This window comes from Equus quagga, chromosome 14 (genome assembly GCF_021613505.1).
Source record: "Equus quagga isolate Etosha38 chromosome 14, UCLA_HA_Equagga_1.0, whole genome shotgun sequence".
NCBI lineage: Eukaryota > Metazoa > Chordata > Mammalia > Perissodactyla > Equidae > Equus > Equus quagga.
In genome coordinates, this window is record NC_060280.1 from 91,807,782 (window position 1) to 91,823,607 (window position 15,826).

Here is a 15,826-nt window from a genome sequence, read left to right on the forward strand (position 1 = left end):
CAGCTCCCGGATGGACAACCTCCCACTGGGACTCCAGCTGGTTTCGTGTATAATGCATACAGAAACAATGCTTGCAAGTATTTAACAAAATGGGAAAGATTAACTAAGGATGACTTCAGTCTTTTTAATTTTTTCTTGGAAGGTTAGCCCTGAGCTAACTGCTGCCAGTCCTCCTCTTTTTGCTGAGGAAGATTGGCCCTGAGCTAACATCTGCTGCCAATCCTCCTCTTTCTGCCGAGGAAGACTGGCTCTGAGCTAACATATGTGCCCATCTTCCTCTACTTTATACGTGGGACTCCTACCACAGCATGGCTTGTCAAGTGGTGCCATGTCCGAACCCGGGATCTGAACCAGTGAGCCCTGGGCCACTGAAGCAGAAGGAGTGAGCTTAACCGCTGCACCACCAGGCCGACCCCAGGATGACTTACGTCTTAAATGTCCAAAGTGGGGAACGTTTGATCTCTCAAAGCTACTGTATTTGCACGCACAAGGAGAAAGAGCCCGCTCTGAAACTAAAGCAAAAGAATGGGAAGCTTATTATGACCAGCATTTAGAAGCTTCAAAACGTAATAACGATAAAATGACTTCTTTACCAGAGACTAACCGTAAACTGGCAGAGACTGTATCTGAATTAAAAAGAGGTAAGAAGTCAGACCACCGTCCCACCCCCTTATCCCTTTCATCTCCTCCACTGCCGCTTTTGGAACCTCAGAGCTTAGCTCCTTCTCCCTCAGCACCCTCATATCCTTTCCTTTCTGAAATCCATCCCCAGACCTATCCACTCCACCTCCTCCTCCCCGTCCTTCACTGCCTCCTCCTCCTTCTCCGCTCCTGGAAAAAACAAGGAGCAACTCTCAGGGAGCAAATACTGAGGGTTCTAAAGTTCGATTGACTCCCTTTAAGGAGAAACCTGTTCCTGGGCGAGGCGAGCGCGTTCTTGTGTATAGTCCCTGGACCAGAACTGAACTTAAGAACTTAACTAAGGACTTTCCTGACCCTTTGCAAGATCCTTTAGCGTTTGCTGGAGAATTTGACTTGATTGTTAGAACATATGCCCCAGGTTATTCAGATTTATATCAACTGGTGCCTTTGCTCGTATCTGAGAGCAAAGCAAAGGAATGGATAAAAGAAGCAAATTGGAGGATTTCCATAAGCATGAGCCTCATGACCTTGAGGAATGTGGAGATATTCCTCGAAATGTACATAAAGCCATTCCTGTAGTTTTCCCCAGGAAAATAGATTGGGCTAAAGTCCACCAATGTAAGCAGAAACCTGAAGAATCTATCTTTGATTATTTTGAAAGGCTTGAGAAAAACTTCAAACAACACTCTGGGATGGCCCCCGAAAGTTCTCAGGATCATCCAAATGATTCCATTTTCTTAGAAGGATCAGATGAGAAATTAGCAAAGTTAGTTAAGAGACATGAACTGGATCGGACCTTAATGCACACTAGCGCTCTTGTTACTATTGTGGATAAACTATCTAAAACCCTCTAGCAAAAAGGGAAAGCCCATAGGGTCATGAGCATACAACTACAACAGCTTAGTGGCCCAGCAAACACCATCCTTTTAAAATCCAACCAGAAACGAAATGACCACGTCTGCTACTATTGCAAAAAGCCTGGTCATTTCCGACGAGATTGCTGTACCCTCAAATGGGATTTAGGGCGTGACACCAGCAAAGAAAAATTGGGATGCTTGAGGGTTACAAGAGGCCAAATACCTTAGGGGAAATTGAAGTAACTCTTGGAGGGGAAACTTCAAAGGCCCTGTACTTACCCGGGCTACCTTATCTGCCTCAACCCTACCCTTATTCGTTGCCCTCTCCCTTGGGGTAAACAGACAGTTCGAATGGTAGGGGTTTCAAGTTTTCCAATGCAGCTTTTTAAATCAGAACCAATACTTTTTCATCGAGGAACCATCACAGGAAAACATGTGTTTCTCCTGGTTAAATGGGCTCCAATTCATTTGATGGGACGAGATCTTCTAGAAGCATATGATGCCCATACTGCCTTTTCACAAAAGGGCAAAATGCTTCTAGATTTAGAAAGTTGGGATGCTGAGCAGCGTGCAGTTACTGAAAGGTTGATGATTGTGAAATCAATGACTCAAATAGAAGAAAAGGAAACTGATGACCTGTCATTACAATTACTTAGAGAATTATGGTCTTCGTCCTCTTCAGATACTGGAAAAATTAAATCGGCCACTCCTATTAAGGTGGCTATTGACAACTCTAAGCCTTTACCTAATATCCAGCAATATCCACTTAGACCAGACGCATTAAACGGAATGAGGCCTGCCATTCAGGAGTTTCTTGAGAAGGGACTTATAATTCCTCATACTACTCCCTGTAAGACACCTATTTTGCCAGTAAAAAAAGCCTAACGGAAAAGGCTGGAGATTTGTTCAAGACCTGAGAGCCATAAATAACATTGTGATTCCCCAACACCCTGTGGTTACAAGTCCACACACTTGGCTCTCAGTGATTCCAATCAACAGCTGGCATTTCCCAGTCATCGATTCAGGCAGTGCCTTCTTTAGCATCCCCATAGAAAAGAATAGTGGGCATCTTTTTGCCTTCACGTGGGAAAATCGCCTGGATACTGGACAGCTCTGCCACAGGGCTATGCAGAAAGCCCCACTAAGTTTCCCAGATTCTCAAGGCTGATTTCACTAATACAGAGTTCCCTAACAACTCCACTTTAATCCACTCTAATTCAGTATGTGGATGATCTGCTCTTATGTCCAAAAACTGAGTTGGATTCTCAGAAGGACACAGTTGATCACTTACAACCATTAGCATCTAAGGGGCATAGAGCAGCCAGGGAGAAATTACAATTTTGCCTTCCTATTGTAAAGTATCTAGGGTGCTTAATATCTCAGGATGGACTTGATTGATTTTGAAAGGATTAAAGACATCTTGGCTTTCTCTCTCCCTAAGACAAAGAAACAGTTAAGGGGATCCCTGGGACTAACCGGATACTGCGGGAACCGGGTACCTAACTTTTCACTTCCTGCCCAGCCTTTATCTACATGACTAAAGTCTGATCAACCTGATTTGTTTATTTATTTATTTATTTAGGAAGATTAGCCCTGAGCTAACTGCTGCCAATCCTCCTCTTTTTGCTGAGGAAGACTGGCCCTGAGCCAATATCCGTGCCCATCCTCGTCTACTTTCTATGTGGGATGCCTACCACAGCATGGCTTGCCAAGCGGTGCCATGTCCGCACCCGGGATCTGAACCAGCGAACCCCAGGCCGCTGAAGCAGAATGTGCGCACTTAAGCGCTGCACCACCGGGCCGGCCCCTGACGAGCCTGATTTAATTGAATGGATGCCAGAAGGAGAGAAGGCAGTAACTACCTTAAAGTCTATTTTGGCTCAAGCACCAGCCGTGGGGCACCCTAATTATAGCTTGCCATTTTTCCTCTTCGTTCGAGACGATAAAGGAAATACCTTAGGTATCTTAACTCAAAAGCATGGAGATCAACATCGACCTACCGGGTGTTACAGTCAGCAGTGAGACTCAGTGGCAAAAGGGTCCAGCCTTGTATGAGAGCCATTTCAGCCACAGCCCTCTTATGTGAGACCACTGAAGAAATAGTGATGGGGTCTCCTTAACTATCTATGTTCCTCACTCAGTCGAATATCTCCTAAATTCATCACACTCAGCATCACGCTGTAAGCTGACTAGCCTCCTATGAAGTTCTGTTGCTCTCTGCTCCTAATATTACCTTAGCCCGATGTAATAATCTTAATCCTGCCACTTTACTTCCAGCATCACAGGAGGAGGATGCCCATGACCGCATTTTATTAACTGATTAGCTCCTCACTCCTAGGAATGACTTGCAAGAAACTCCCATTGGTAATGCTGATCTAATTTGGTTTACAGATGGGTCTTACTTAAAGGATGGACAAGGACATTATTGGGCTGGATATGTGGTAACGTCCTCAGTGGACATAATTGAGAGTTCTTATTTACCAGAGATAAAGTCAGCACAGCAAGCTGAGTTAATTGCTTTAACTCGAGCTTGTCAATTGACCAAAGACCAGGTAGCAAATATGTATACTGCCAGCCATTATGCTTTAGGAGTAGCACATGACTTTGGAATGCTGTGTAAACTATGAGGGTTTTTAACCTCTTTGAGTCAGCCTATAAAGGATGGGAAAAAGTTTGCAGAATTATTGAATTCTACGTAACTACTCAGACAACTAGCAATTATTGAAACACCAGGGCATTCCAAATCTGATACTTTGGAAGCTAAAGGAAATCGGTTTGCTGACGCAGCTGCTAAACAAGCAGCCTTGAACGTTTGCCCCACCCAGCCTTGAGAATGCCCACTGCTTCCTAGTAACTCTGCCAACCAGGTAAAAGATTTCCTTCTACAGGCTCAAGAAATCACCACGGGAAGAGAAACAGATATGGCAGTCAAAAGGGGGGAATTTTTGACACCCCCTCACAGATGTGGTTCAGGCCCAATAAGAAACCCACAGTACCTGTTGGAGCACAATTGCCACTGCTACAGCATAGGCACCAATTAACCCATTGGGCACCTGCAAAGATGATTTTATGGGGAAAACAATGCTTTTGGAAACTTTCTCCTATGGTGGCTCATAAAGCCTATGCTCGTTGTGCTATAGGCCCAAAGTATAATCCAGGGAAAACCACTTCCTGGGTCACAAGGTCACTTTCCCCTCCTAAGGGACCCTTTGAGGTATGGCAATTGGACTTCGTCCAAATGCCACCATCTCAAGCATATAAATACATCTTGGCAATGATTTGCATGTTTTCACATTGGATTGAGGCCTTTCCTTGCAGAAGAGCAATGGCTCTAACAGTAGGTAAATTCCTATTAGAGAGAATCATTCCTGTTTGGGGAATTCCTACTGAGTTACTGAGTGACCGGGGAGCTCATTTCGCTGGAGGAATAATTAAATCTATTTGTATTACTTGCCCAATAATGCAGCATTTCCATTGTGCTTACCATCCCCAGTCCTCAGGATTGTGGAAAGAACTAATGGTACAATCAAAACTCAATTGGCAAAACTTTCAGAAGCATTTAATCTCTCATGGCCGAAGGTTCTTCCACTAGTGCTCCTCAATCTTAGATCTACACCCTTTGGTAAACATCAGCTGTCTACTTTTGAGATAATAGCTGGATGGACTATGCAATTAGATGAAGGAATGTATGAACCAACTTTACCTAAAGGAGACATTTGACATTATTGTCCAAGTCTCATTGAGGCACTTAAAAGAAATGAGAGATTGGAAGTCGATTCTTTTCACAATGAGCTCCTGGGAGACGAAGACCTTAAGGATCATGGCTTATAGTCTGGAGATTTCATTTATTGGAAAAGACACCAGATAAAGGATTCTTTGCAGCCTCATTGGAAGGGACTATATCAGGTGCTTTTAACCCACCTGTGTGCTGCAAAATTAAAACGTGTAAACTCATGGATTCACATTACTCATCTGAAAAAGTCTTCTCCTCCTGAATGGGCTTCAGCTCCAGTCTCTGACACCCGCCTTCGACTGGCTAAGACGAGTATCTCCAAACCAGGATGAGAGGAAGACGACACCTGTTGTAGACAGCTGTCCCAAGACTCCGGACCAGGCCTGTATTCCTAACCTTATATCTCCTCATTTAAACCCTTGTAATGTTTCAACTTTATGTAATTGCTAAAATAATTGATTTCTAGATTGGCTTGCTGATTTTCCTACCCTAATACTTTACCCCCCAACTTGATTAGATTAGAACCTAATTACAAAACTGTTATTAATTACAAAAAATGTCATTTAAGACTTTCCTAATACCGTGTTTGTTTTTCCAATCCACATCCGAATGGGCCTCTGATGGCAATGTTTTTACTAATAATGATCCTGAAACATGGCCGATAGCCCACACTATTAATACAGGGCACGGCGACTCTTTTTCTGTTACTCAAACCATCCAATTATCCCAACAAATTGCAAGTGAACAAAGGAAACCAGATATCACAGTAAGAACCATGGAAGCTTTTACGAAAATTTGGGATGGATATGTTTGGCTTACTCCTCACTGTGGATCTTTAAACATACCTGCACCTTTATGTTGGGAGCAAAGAAATCATTCCAAACAAAACCTACCAGATTACACTCGAAAGGTGGACTGGATACCCCCTGAGTCATGTCAGAGCACTTTTATACTTAAAGAAAGTGATTGGTTTGGAACAGACTGGTCTCAGAGACCAGGCATTTATTGGACGTCTCCTAATGGAACTCAGTGGTTATGTGGAACAAACCTCTGGCCTTGGCTACCACCTGGATGGCTAGAGTACCACACTCTGGTCTTCCCTTGGATGCAGGGCAAGATTCACCAAGAGCTAACATCTGTTGCCAATCTCCCTCTCCTTAAGGTCAGATGGGCTCCTTCAGTGTTCCGCTGGTAATGACCACCTAGCGGCTATATTTGCTCCTTCCTTGGGGTTTAGAAGTTGTCATATCGCATATAGAAGCTCTGACTAAATTTACTCAACAAGCTCTTAATGATAGTCAAGCAGGAATAGCTTTATTAAACACTGAAATGTCTTTAATGTGAAAGGCTGTTCGTAAAAACAGAATGGCCTTAGATATTCCGACAGCATCCCAAGGTGGCATGTGTACAGTCACTTAGACTGAATGCTGTGTTTTTGTACCTGATGAGTCTTCCAATGCATCATCTCTGCTAAAACACAGGAAGAAGACGGTGGATGCCTTAAGTGATCTGACACCCAGTCTTGTTTTTTTGGTTGGCTCCCTTCTGGTATCGGTTCTGTTTTCCGGTCTGGATTGCAGTTTCTATTTCTATCACTTCTTGAAATCCTTGTGCTAGTCATAATCTTCAAAATAATTGCTATTTTCTTTACTCAGTGTTGTAAGAATAGCATACAAACTAGAGTAATGATTACTCGACGGCTTGAGATGGTCGATCTATCTTATAAACCTGGACAAATTTCCTTTTCTGATAAGGACTATGCCTAAGAACTCAATTAAGACTAATCCTTTCAAATATATTGAATTATGGTTACTGTACTTGTTCTATGATCATTTACAATGTAAATACAAAGTGTCATAGAAAAACACATATACGATGTTTGTGCAACAATCCAAAGTTAATAGAAAATTATATAATCTATGAAATGCTTCCTCTGTTAATACATATACCTCTATGCTTGTCCACTATTTTCCCCCAACATGGACAACTGAGCAAATAAATGAGATAAAAGTCTAGCACCAAGGGACCTGATGGACCCAGGGTGGGCAGCAATCACCCTGGTGTCGAGGGACAGCATTTGATGATCAATATTTTCTATCAAAAGATTGTAGATCAAAAGGGGAAAATGACAAATAGAAATGGCAAGCCATAGGATATATTGGGGTATATGAGGAAGCCATTTGGTGTCAACCTAATTTGGCCTGACTTTATTTTTCCAAAAAGGCCTGACATGGCCATTGAGGATGCATTGTACATCTGCTTTAAGCATTTCCTATGGCAAGAACAAATGGCCTTAAGATAAAGGTGCAACTTCCCCCAACATTGGCATTTGCTTAAGGATAAGTATCTTTCCTTAGGCTAGAAACTGATTGCTGTGCTCACCTGTGACCACCCAGCTCGAGACAACAGATCTGCCAGCCTGCTGTGTCCACCCTGCTGTGTTTACCGAGACAGCAGACCTGCTACCTGCTGTGTCCATCACACAGGTGTGCCAACAGGGCAATCTTGTGACTATTGTAAAAGGGACATTTCAATCATATGTGAAACATGCTCTTTGAGGGTATATAACCACCCTGTACACCCCCACTTCTTCTGAGTGCTCCATTCCTTCGTGGAAGGACTCTCCCAGGTTATGTGGGCCCTCACATTTCAGCTCAGAATAAACTCACCCCAATTTTGATTTATAGATTGGTTACAAATTATTTGCATCAACAAAGTGATGAAAATGTTCTGTAACTAGATAGTGGTGATGACTGCACAATATTCACAACATTGTGAATGTACTGAATGCTCCCAAATTGTACAGTTTAAATGGTAAATTGCGTGTTATGTGTATTTTACCACAACAAAAGAAATGAAGGGGGTCTTTCCAGATGAAAGAAAAGAACACTAGACAGTACTCGAATCCACATGAAGAAATAACACCAGTAAAGGTAACTTCATAGGTAAATATAAAAGACAGCTTAAATGTATTTTTTTGTCTGTAACTCCTTTTTTCCCCTTTCTGATTTAAAATACAACTGTATGATGCAATAATTAGAATTCTAAGTTGATGGGCACAAAGTATAAAGATGTAATTTGTGATAATAGCTCCATAAAGGGAGGAGGAAATGGAACTATACAGGAGCAAAGTTTTGTATACTATTAAAAATTAAGTTGATATTAATCTGAACTAGATTGTTATAAATTAAGATGTTAATAGTAATTCCCAGGGCAACCACTAAGAAAATAATTTGAAAAATATATAGTAAAAGAAACAAGAGAAATAAAATGATACGCTAGAAAATACTTATTTAACACAAAAGAAGGTCATAATGGAGGAACTGAGGAACAAAAAAAAAAATAAGACATATAAAAAACAAATAGCAAAATAGCAGACTTAAACTCTGCCTTATCAGTAATTACATTAACTATAAATGGGTTAAACTTTCTAATTAAAAGGTAGAGATTGACAGAATAGATAAAAAAAGATGATACAATTATATGCTGTCTACAAGAGACTCACTTTAGATTAAAAGAAAAAGATGGTAACTTATTACAACCAACCTAATCAGATAGGAAACCAGGAGTCCATATATAAATAAATGGAAAGTTTGATACACATAGTTTCAAGTTGCTCTCTCCAAAATACTTAGTAATTACAAAGGAGAAAAGAGAAACTGCTTAGTGTAGCAGTCACACTGGGGTCAATTCCTAGCCCCAGGTTGCAAGGGAAACGATAGAAGATATTATATCACATGCATATGGTAACCAAAACAAGCTGTGTGACCTCAGACTGTTGCTTGCCTGCTCTGTTTCTCAGTTTCCTCATCTGTAAAGCAGGATAATAACTGTACCTTTCTCATAGGGCTATTGTGAGAACAGTCGGTGGCCCCCCAGCCAAAAATCACGAGGAACACACCTGTAGTTGAACAAATTTGGGTTTATTACTTGTTGCAGTGAGGGAGAGCACACACCCCAGGGAACTGTAGGGCACATGCTAATTGCTGTTACTACTGAGTATCCATCATTGGAACAGGCAATTTATACCTGTTACCAGTGCACTGTATTAAACCTCACAGTAACGGTATGAAGCAGGGTAATTGTCCCTTTTCACAGCTGAGGAAACTGAGGCTCTGATAAGGCGAGGCCAGAGGTCCCGGGACTGGATAGGGGTTGGAATGGTGCCTTCTGGCACCAGAGTCGACTGTGCAGCTTCTGTCTCCACCCTAGATGACCTCTCTCCTAGATACGTCAGGCACTCCATCACTCCCCCGACTTTTCTGACAGGAAGAGGCATCCCCATCCTGTTTCTTTGTTCTTCTTTCTGGTTTGGGGAGACAGATCTGAGGAGGGGCTGCAGAGGGCAACACATAGGGTTATAAAAACCACAGTGCAGAGAAGAGGTGGAGAGAGAGGAGCAGAGAGGAAGGAAGGATGGCAGAGATGTGTGGCCTTGGTGAGGCTGGGACCCCACTCTGGGGTGATGGTGGGGAGCGGAGGGCTCCAGGGTTCTGGGGGAGTTGGGATCTGGTCCTGAGAGCAGGGCTGTTCTGTCCTATTCAGAGGAGACATATGAGAACCAGAAATTGACTGAGAAAGAGCCTAGACAACTGTGGAGCTCAAGGGGCTCACCAGGTACTGGGGTGGGTGGCTCAGGAGCAGGCACCTGGGGAAGGGGGTGGCTGGGAGGTCCCCTCCAGTGTGGGCAGGGCGGGGCCGGGTCTGTCCCTGAGCCTCCAGCTCTGCCCATCTGCCGGTTCTGCAGGATGCCGCACCAGGCTCCCTCTGCTTCTGCTGCCGCTTCTCCTTTCTTTGGGCCTCTTCCTGCTCCTGATAACCATCCTGATTCAAGGTGACTCAGGGGTTGGGGGTTTGGGGAACCCTGGATCTCTTTGGATTTTCCCTCTGGGATGGTCTTTGCCCTTTTCCACAGTCCCCAGACTCATTAGTGCTGGGGCGTTTGGGCTCCTCATCACCTCCTGTGTGACCATGGGCTGGTTCCTATTCCTCTCTGAGCCCATTTCCTCATCTGTGAAATGCAGCTCCCCTTCCTCTACTGGGGGGCTTAGGCTCTCGGAGACCTTGAAACTGGACCTGCACAGGGTCAGGCACACAGTTGGTGTTCATAAAGGAGAATTCTCTGCTTTCTTATAGTCTCCAAGATCCATCAATCCATGCAGAGAGGAGCGTGGGACCATCAGGAGAACGAGCCCCCGGGTGAGGCACTGGATGCCAGGATCCAGAGTGGGACAGGGCTCCGAGGCTGCCTGACCTTGGACGAACCCCCGCCACGGGGGTGAGGGAGGGAGGGCAGGAGCGGGAGGAGGAGACTGGACCCCTGCGTGAGGTAACGTTGGTCAAGTCGCTCTCTAAGGGACTGTCAGTTTCCTCACCTGTCAAATGGGCTCTCAGGGTCACTGTGACATCCATGGACAATGTTCTCCTGGGGCCCTCTCTACACCAAGCACACAGTAGGTGCTTAATCCTTGAAACCCTCTTCTTCTAGTGGCTGTTTCTCCGGAGCGGATACAGTCAGAACTGGAGGAGATCCGTGAGCAGCTGACCAGGATGAATGCCACCCTGAGTAAGGGTCTCACACCAAGGTCGGGAAGGAGCTGCGAGGTCCCTTCCCCCCAGCCCCGCCCCAGAGGGCTGGGGACCCACCTTCTATGGCTGCTGGTCTGAGGAGGGCTGGGCAGAGCCGGGATCTTTCTCACGGGTTTCTTGGGGACTGAGCTGACAGCTGAATAGGGCGCCTGGGCCCTGGGCTCCCAAGATCAGATGCAGGTGCAGGCGATTTGGGAGCCGAGCAGCTGTCTGTCCCAACCCCACCTCTCCTCCCCAGCTGGCCTGTGCCGACCCTGCCCCTGGAATTGGGGATTCTTCCAAGGAAGCTGCTACTTCTTCTCCCAGACCCAGAACACCTGGAAAGCTTCCGTCTCCGCCTGTCAGGACATCAAGGCTCAGCTGGTGATCATCGACAGTGCTGAGGAGCAGGTGGGCTGAGCAAGGTTTCTGTCGGAGGCTGGGCCATGCGGCTGGGCAACAAAAAGCCTTTTGCCACCCTCCTCTGCCCTCTGAGAGATGGAGGTCCGGTGGGCAAGCTGGGGCCAGGGAAGATGCAGTCAGGGAAGGCTTCCCGGAGGAGGAGCAATAATGGACTTGGGAAGATCACATGAGAGGAGCCCATGGATGGACAGGAGGAGAACTCAGGGTACCCTTGAGATCATACATAGTCTCTCGCCAGCACATATGTGATCTGAGATACAAGTTGACACATTTCCACACGTGGATGCACATTAACACACATTCACAGCATACATGCATGTGTGAACACACACAACTTGAGTCGGGGCTTTAGGCTGGACTGCAGAAAGAACTTCCGAGGGAGGCAGGGGACTACGGGAATGTGGGTAGACGGGGTGGCATTCAAAAGTCTTCTTCCTGATACACCCCCGCCCCCCCGCCACCTTCAGCAATTTCTGAAGTTTTGGGATACCAGAAATAATAGGCCCGCCTGGATCGGCCTCAGCGACCACCACAACGAGGGTTCCTGGCTATGGGTGGACAACACCCCTGTCAATCTCAGGTGACCTCGCAAAGTCAATGGCCCCAGGGGGGTGGGCAGGGAAAAGACCCACATGCCAAACCAGGGGTGCTAGGACTCTGGGATTGGAAGGCACCATCTGAGGAGCTCGGTAGAGATGCAGAGTCCCGGCTCCACCCCGGGGGAAGGGCAGGGTTCTGAGTCTACAAGTCTGGGTACAGAGCAGGAATCTGCAATTTTACTCCGCCAGAGTTGATTCTCAGGGAGGTGGTGTCTGAATCCACGTTTTGGAAACCCCGCCTCTGAATTCCCCACGTCCCTTTGGTACTTGGAATTTTGCTGCCAAAGGCCAGGGGTCAGATCCTTCAAGGGCGGGCCTGGAGGGTGGGCTCTGGCTGGAGAAGGGGACTCATAGCTCCCATGGTGGTCGCAGCTTCTGGAAAGAAGGAGAACCCAACAACCACGGAGATGAGGACTGCGTGGACTTCTACAGTGATGGCTGGAATGATGACAGATGTAACAGAGAGAACTTCTTTATCTGCGAGAAGCCCTCGGTCCCCTGCCCAGAATTCTGACGACTGCTGTTCCCCGGTGCCCAGAGACCGGGCAACTGCGCATGCGCTTTGCTGGCTGCTCTCTGGCTCCGCCCCCTTTTCTTTCCTCCCCCTTAACTGAGGACGGGAGGACCCTGAGAGAGGTTCTGAGGTTCTCCTCGAAGGCCCATCCCTCCATAGGCTGTAGACGGTTTCTCTTCTGTTGATGGTCTCAGCCTCACCTGAGCCCCGTAATATCCCCTTAATAAAGTAATTCATTGTATTGTGTGTTCCACCCCACTTACTATTTCTTTGTCACTGTTTCAGTGACTATAGTTTTATAATATGTTTGATATAAGCTAGAACATTGTCTTCTTTCAATATGTTTTCCTCTACTACAGTGTATTTTATTTTCCAGATACAGTTTTGAACTGGTTTGTAACTTTTGGTTGGGAATAGACATGGATACATATGTATGTATCCATCCATCTGTCTATCATCTATCTATGTGTTCATTCATTCATGAGCCAATTATTTATCCAGATATTTTAAAAATGTCCTTCGGTAAAGTTTTATGATTTTCTTCCTATAAATTTTTTAAAAACATTATTTCTATATATGTGTGTTAATTTCCTATCAATCCCGTACCAAATTACCACCAATTTACTGGCTTAAACCAACACAAACTTAGTATCTCAGAGTTCTGGAAGTCGGAGGCCCGAAGGGGTCTCACTGGGCTGAAATCAAGCTGTCTTCCTCTGCCGGCAGCTCTCTTGCTCCATCTTCAAAGCCAGCAATGACTGATTTCTCTTTCGCACTTTGTGCGGCCCTGACTTCTGCCTCTCTCTTCCGCGTTGAAAGGACCCTTCTGATTACGTTGAGGCCCACCTGGATAATCCAATATGCTCTCGCTATTTTAAGGTCAGCAGACTAGGAAACTTATTTCCATTTGCAACCTTAACTCCCGATTTTCCACATAGCGTGACATATTCACAGGTTCTCGGCACTGGCATATGGACATCTTTAGGGGATATTATTCTGCCCACCACATGGTGTTGCATTTTTTATTGTGCTGAATGAGATGCATCTCGGTGGGTGTTGGGGGATAATACCCTAACTCTCTCTGCTCTTGAGTTAGACAACCCTGAGGCACGTTCCACACCGTCCTTCAGAGGTCACCAGCAGGACTGAGCCCTGGTAGCCCACAGCAGCTACCTGTTCAATAACACCAACTCTTTCTGGTGGCTTCCTGCCTTCCCTGCGTCACTTTCCCACTTCCCTCCTGTGCTCTCTGAGGATGACACCACAAATCAACTTCTTGCATTGAAATCCTCATCTCCGGGTCTGTTTCTAGGGGAACCGGACCAAAGTCATGCTGGGTTCAGGTGACTCATTCTGAATGGTAGGCCAGAACCAAACCTGGCGAGTGATTGGGCTGCGACTGGATCAACCATGTCACTTCCAGACTGGGACATTTAAGAGCAAGTAGTCACCTCTCTGTATTCTCTTCTCTCCCCATGGCAACCCTGGAACCCATAGCAATAACCTGGATCCAAGATAGCTTTGCCAGTCTGCAACAGTTTGACAAGAGCGTGCCTTGGCCATGACTACGTCCTGCTAAATTCTTGAGACATCAGCAATTATTGTGGCACAGCATAGCAGATTCTTATTAACTTGTCCCCAAAGGAATTCCAGAACCTCAGCTAACATTCACACACTCGGGGTATAAAGGAGAGAGAACTCTTCTCAACTCACTCTCTGAAGCTAGCACAATTTACCATTAAAAATAATTCCAGTCAAATAAAAAGGAAAAAAAAAAAAAAAAAGGAAAGCTGTTGAATTGTATTTAAAACAAAAATGACCCAGGAATTCAATTGACTAAATTCAGTTAACGCTGGAAAGCCTTTTCTCAATAAAAATTCCTCAGGTAATTATTACAATTATGACTTATCAGCTTGCTTTTGTAAATATGGGATTAAGATATCCCCATCATCACTTCTAGGAAAAATGGAGCAATGGGCTGTGGATTGACCCTCCTGCTTGAAACAAGTAAAAAAACTGGACAAAATGTATGAAAAAATGATTTTCAGATACTAGAAATTAGTGCAATTGGGTGGTCCTTGAAGAAGAAGAAATAAACAGTGAATCCTATAATTGCCCCAGCTTTCTGCCTGGAGAGAGTTTCCAGGTTGCAGCGCAGTGAATGGAAACCCAAGCAGAACTCAGAGCTCTCGATGGTTGAAGAGATAGAGTTGGGAACTCAGGCAGGCCAAAAAGGCTAGAATTCACAGGACGGAATTCTAAGGAGAGAGAATCACACCGACAGAGTTCTAAGGCTCTGCAGAGGGTCCCCGTTCAATCTTTGACTGAGTATTGGTTGATACATGCATGAAGAGAAATTATATGAGGCCAAGATAGAACCACTCAAAATGATTAGAAGGAAAAGTACTTCAGGCTCACACAGGACTGGGACCATCAGAAACCCACCATTTATGCACCTGTAATATGAGCAAGAAGTAGCTTTTGTTGTTCGAAGCCATTCGGGGGTTGTTTGTTCCTGCAGTGCAACACTATCTAAACTGCCTGATACATGCATCATTTCTGGGCGTACCAGCCCCACACATCCAACGACCAGCATCTGAGACACTTTGCATGAAGAATTTTCCTGACCATTGGAGTCCTCTCTGCTCATGTGCAAGGCAGCCAGGAATGCCAGAGAATAATGACTCCCACTTCCCCAGACCAGTCCTTCCCAATGACCGATGAGAGTTAATGGTTAAATACCCCAGCTTCCTTGCCCTTCTGGAAGGACAACTCTGAGGCAAAATCTTCAGATTCCGTTGCCCACCAAAATTACTTGTCTGTTAACACACTCCTCGTTGGCTTCCTTCCCTTCCGTTTCTCACTTCCTCACTGGCTTATTCATGCTTCCCAGTGTCACCTTTCAAATTAACTACACGTGAGTCCCCAGCTCGAGGTCACCTGATGGAGGAACCGCTAAGGCACAGAATAAATAGAAACTTGGCGTTGAGTAAGATACGAGTTATGAGTTAGAGAAGCACTGGCAGGCATTGATTTATTTTACTCTGCACTTTGAAATTTAGACTTACAGAAAAATTGGGAAAATAGTACAAAACTTTCTGTATAGTCTTCATCCAACTTCCTCCCAAGTTAACGTCTTACTAACCACAGTATAATTATCAAGACCAGGAAGTTCACACTGACACGCTATTATTGAGTAAACTACAGATTTTATTTGGTCCTTTTTTCTGGTCCAGGATGCCGCATAACAATTAGTTGTCCTATCTTCTTAGTCTATTTCAATCTGCGACAGCTCAATCTTTCCTTGCTATTTATGTCCTTGACATTTTTGATGAGTACTGGTCAATTATTCGGTAGACTGTCCCTCAATTTGAGTTTATCTGGTGTTTTTTCTCATGACTGGGTTGAAGTTATCCTTTTTGGCAAAAATACCACAGAAGCAATGTTATGTCCTTCCCAGTGCCGCGTCTCAAGAGTTACATGATGTCTA

The 15,826-nt window shown here is 45.0% G+C and overlaps 1 protein-coding gene across 1 annotated transcript; it reads left to right on the forward strand.

Moving 5' to 3' along the window:
• The first annotated feature begins 9,552 nt into the window (after positions 1-9,552).
• On the forward strand, positions 9,553-12,577 carry LOC124252490 (CD209 antigen-like protein E). The gene is made up of 8 exons (XM_046686065.1): positions 9,553-9,670; positions 9,778-9,849; positions 9,980-10,066; positions 10,369-10,431; positions 10,721-10,798; positions 11,060-11,211; positions 11,691-11,803; positions 12,195-12,577. Exons 1-8 carry the CDS (start codon positions 9,649-9,651, stop codon positions 12,334-12,336), a joined length of 729 nt encoding a protein of 242 aa, XP_046542021.1. The 5' UTR covers positions 9,553-9,648; the 3' UTR covers positions 12,337-12,577.
• The last annotated feature ends 3,249 nt before the right edge of the window (positions 12,578-15,826 follow it).

What these genes read in the sequence shown, in the direction of transcription:
- LOC124252490 (XM_046686065.1), top strand. Translation starts at nt 9,649, where the DNA reads ATGGCAGAGATGTGTGGCCTTG. An exon ending in GATAACCATCCTGATTCAAG is followed by an intron (nt 10,067 to 10,368) that starts GTGACTCAGGGG and finishes GCTTTCTTATAG; the next exon opens with TCTCCAAGATCCATCAATCC. An exon ending in TCAGGAGAACGAGCCCCCGG is followed by an intron (nt 10,432 to 10,720) that starts GTGAGGCACTGG and finishes CTCTTCTTCTAG; the next exon opens with TGGCTGTTTCTCCGGAGCGG.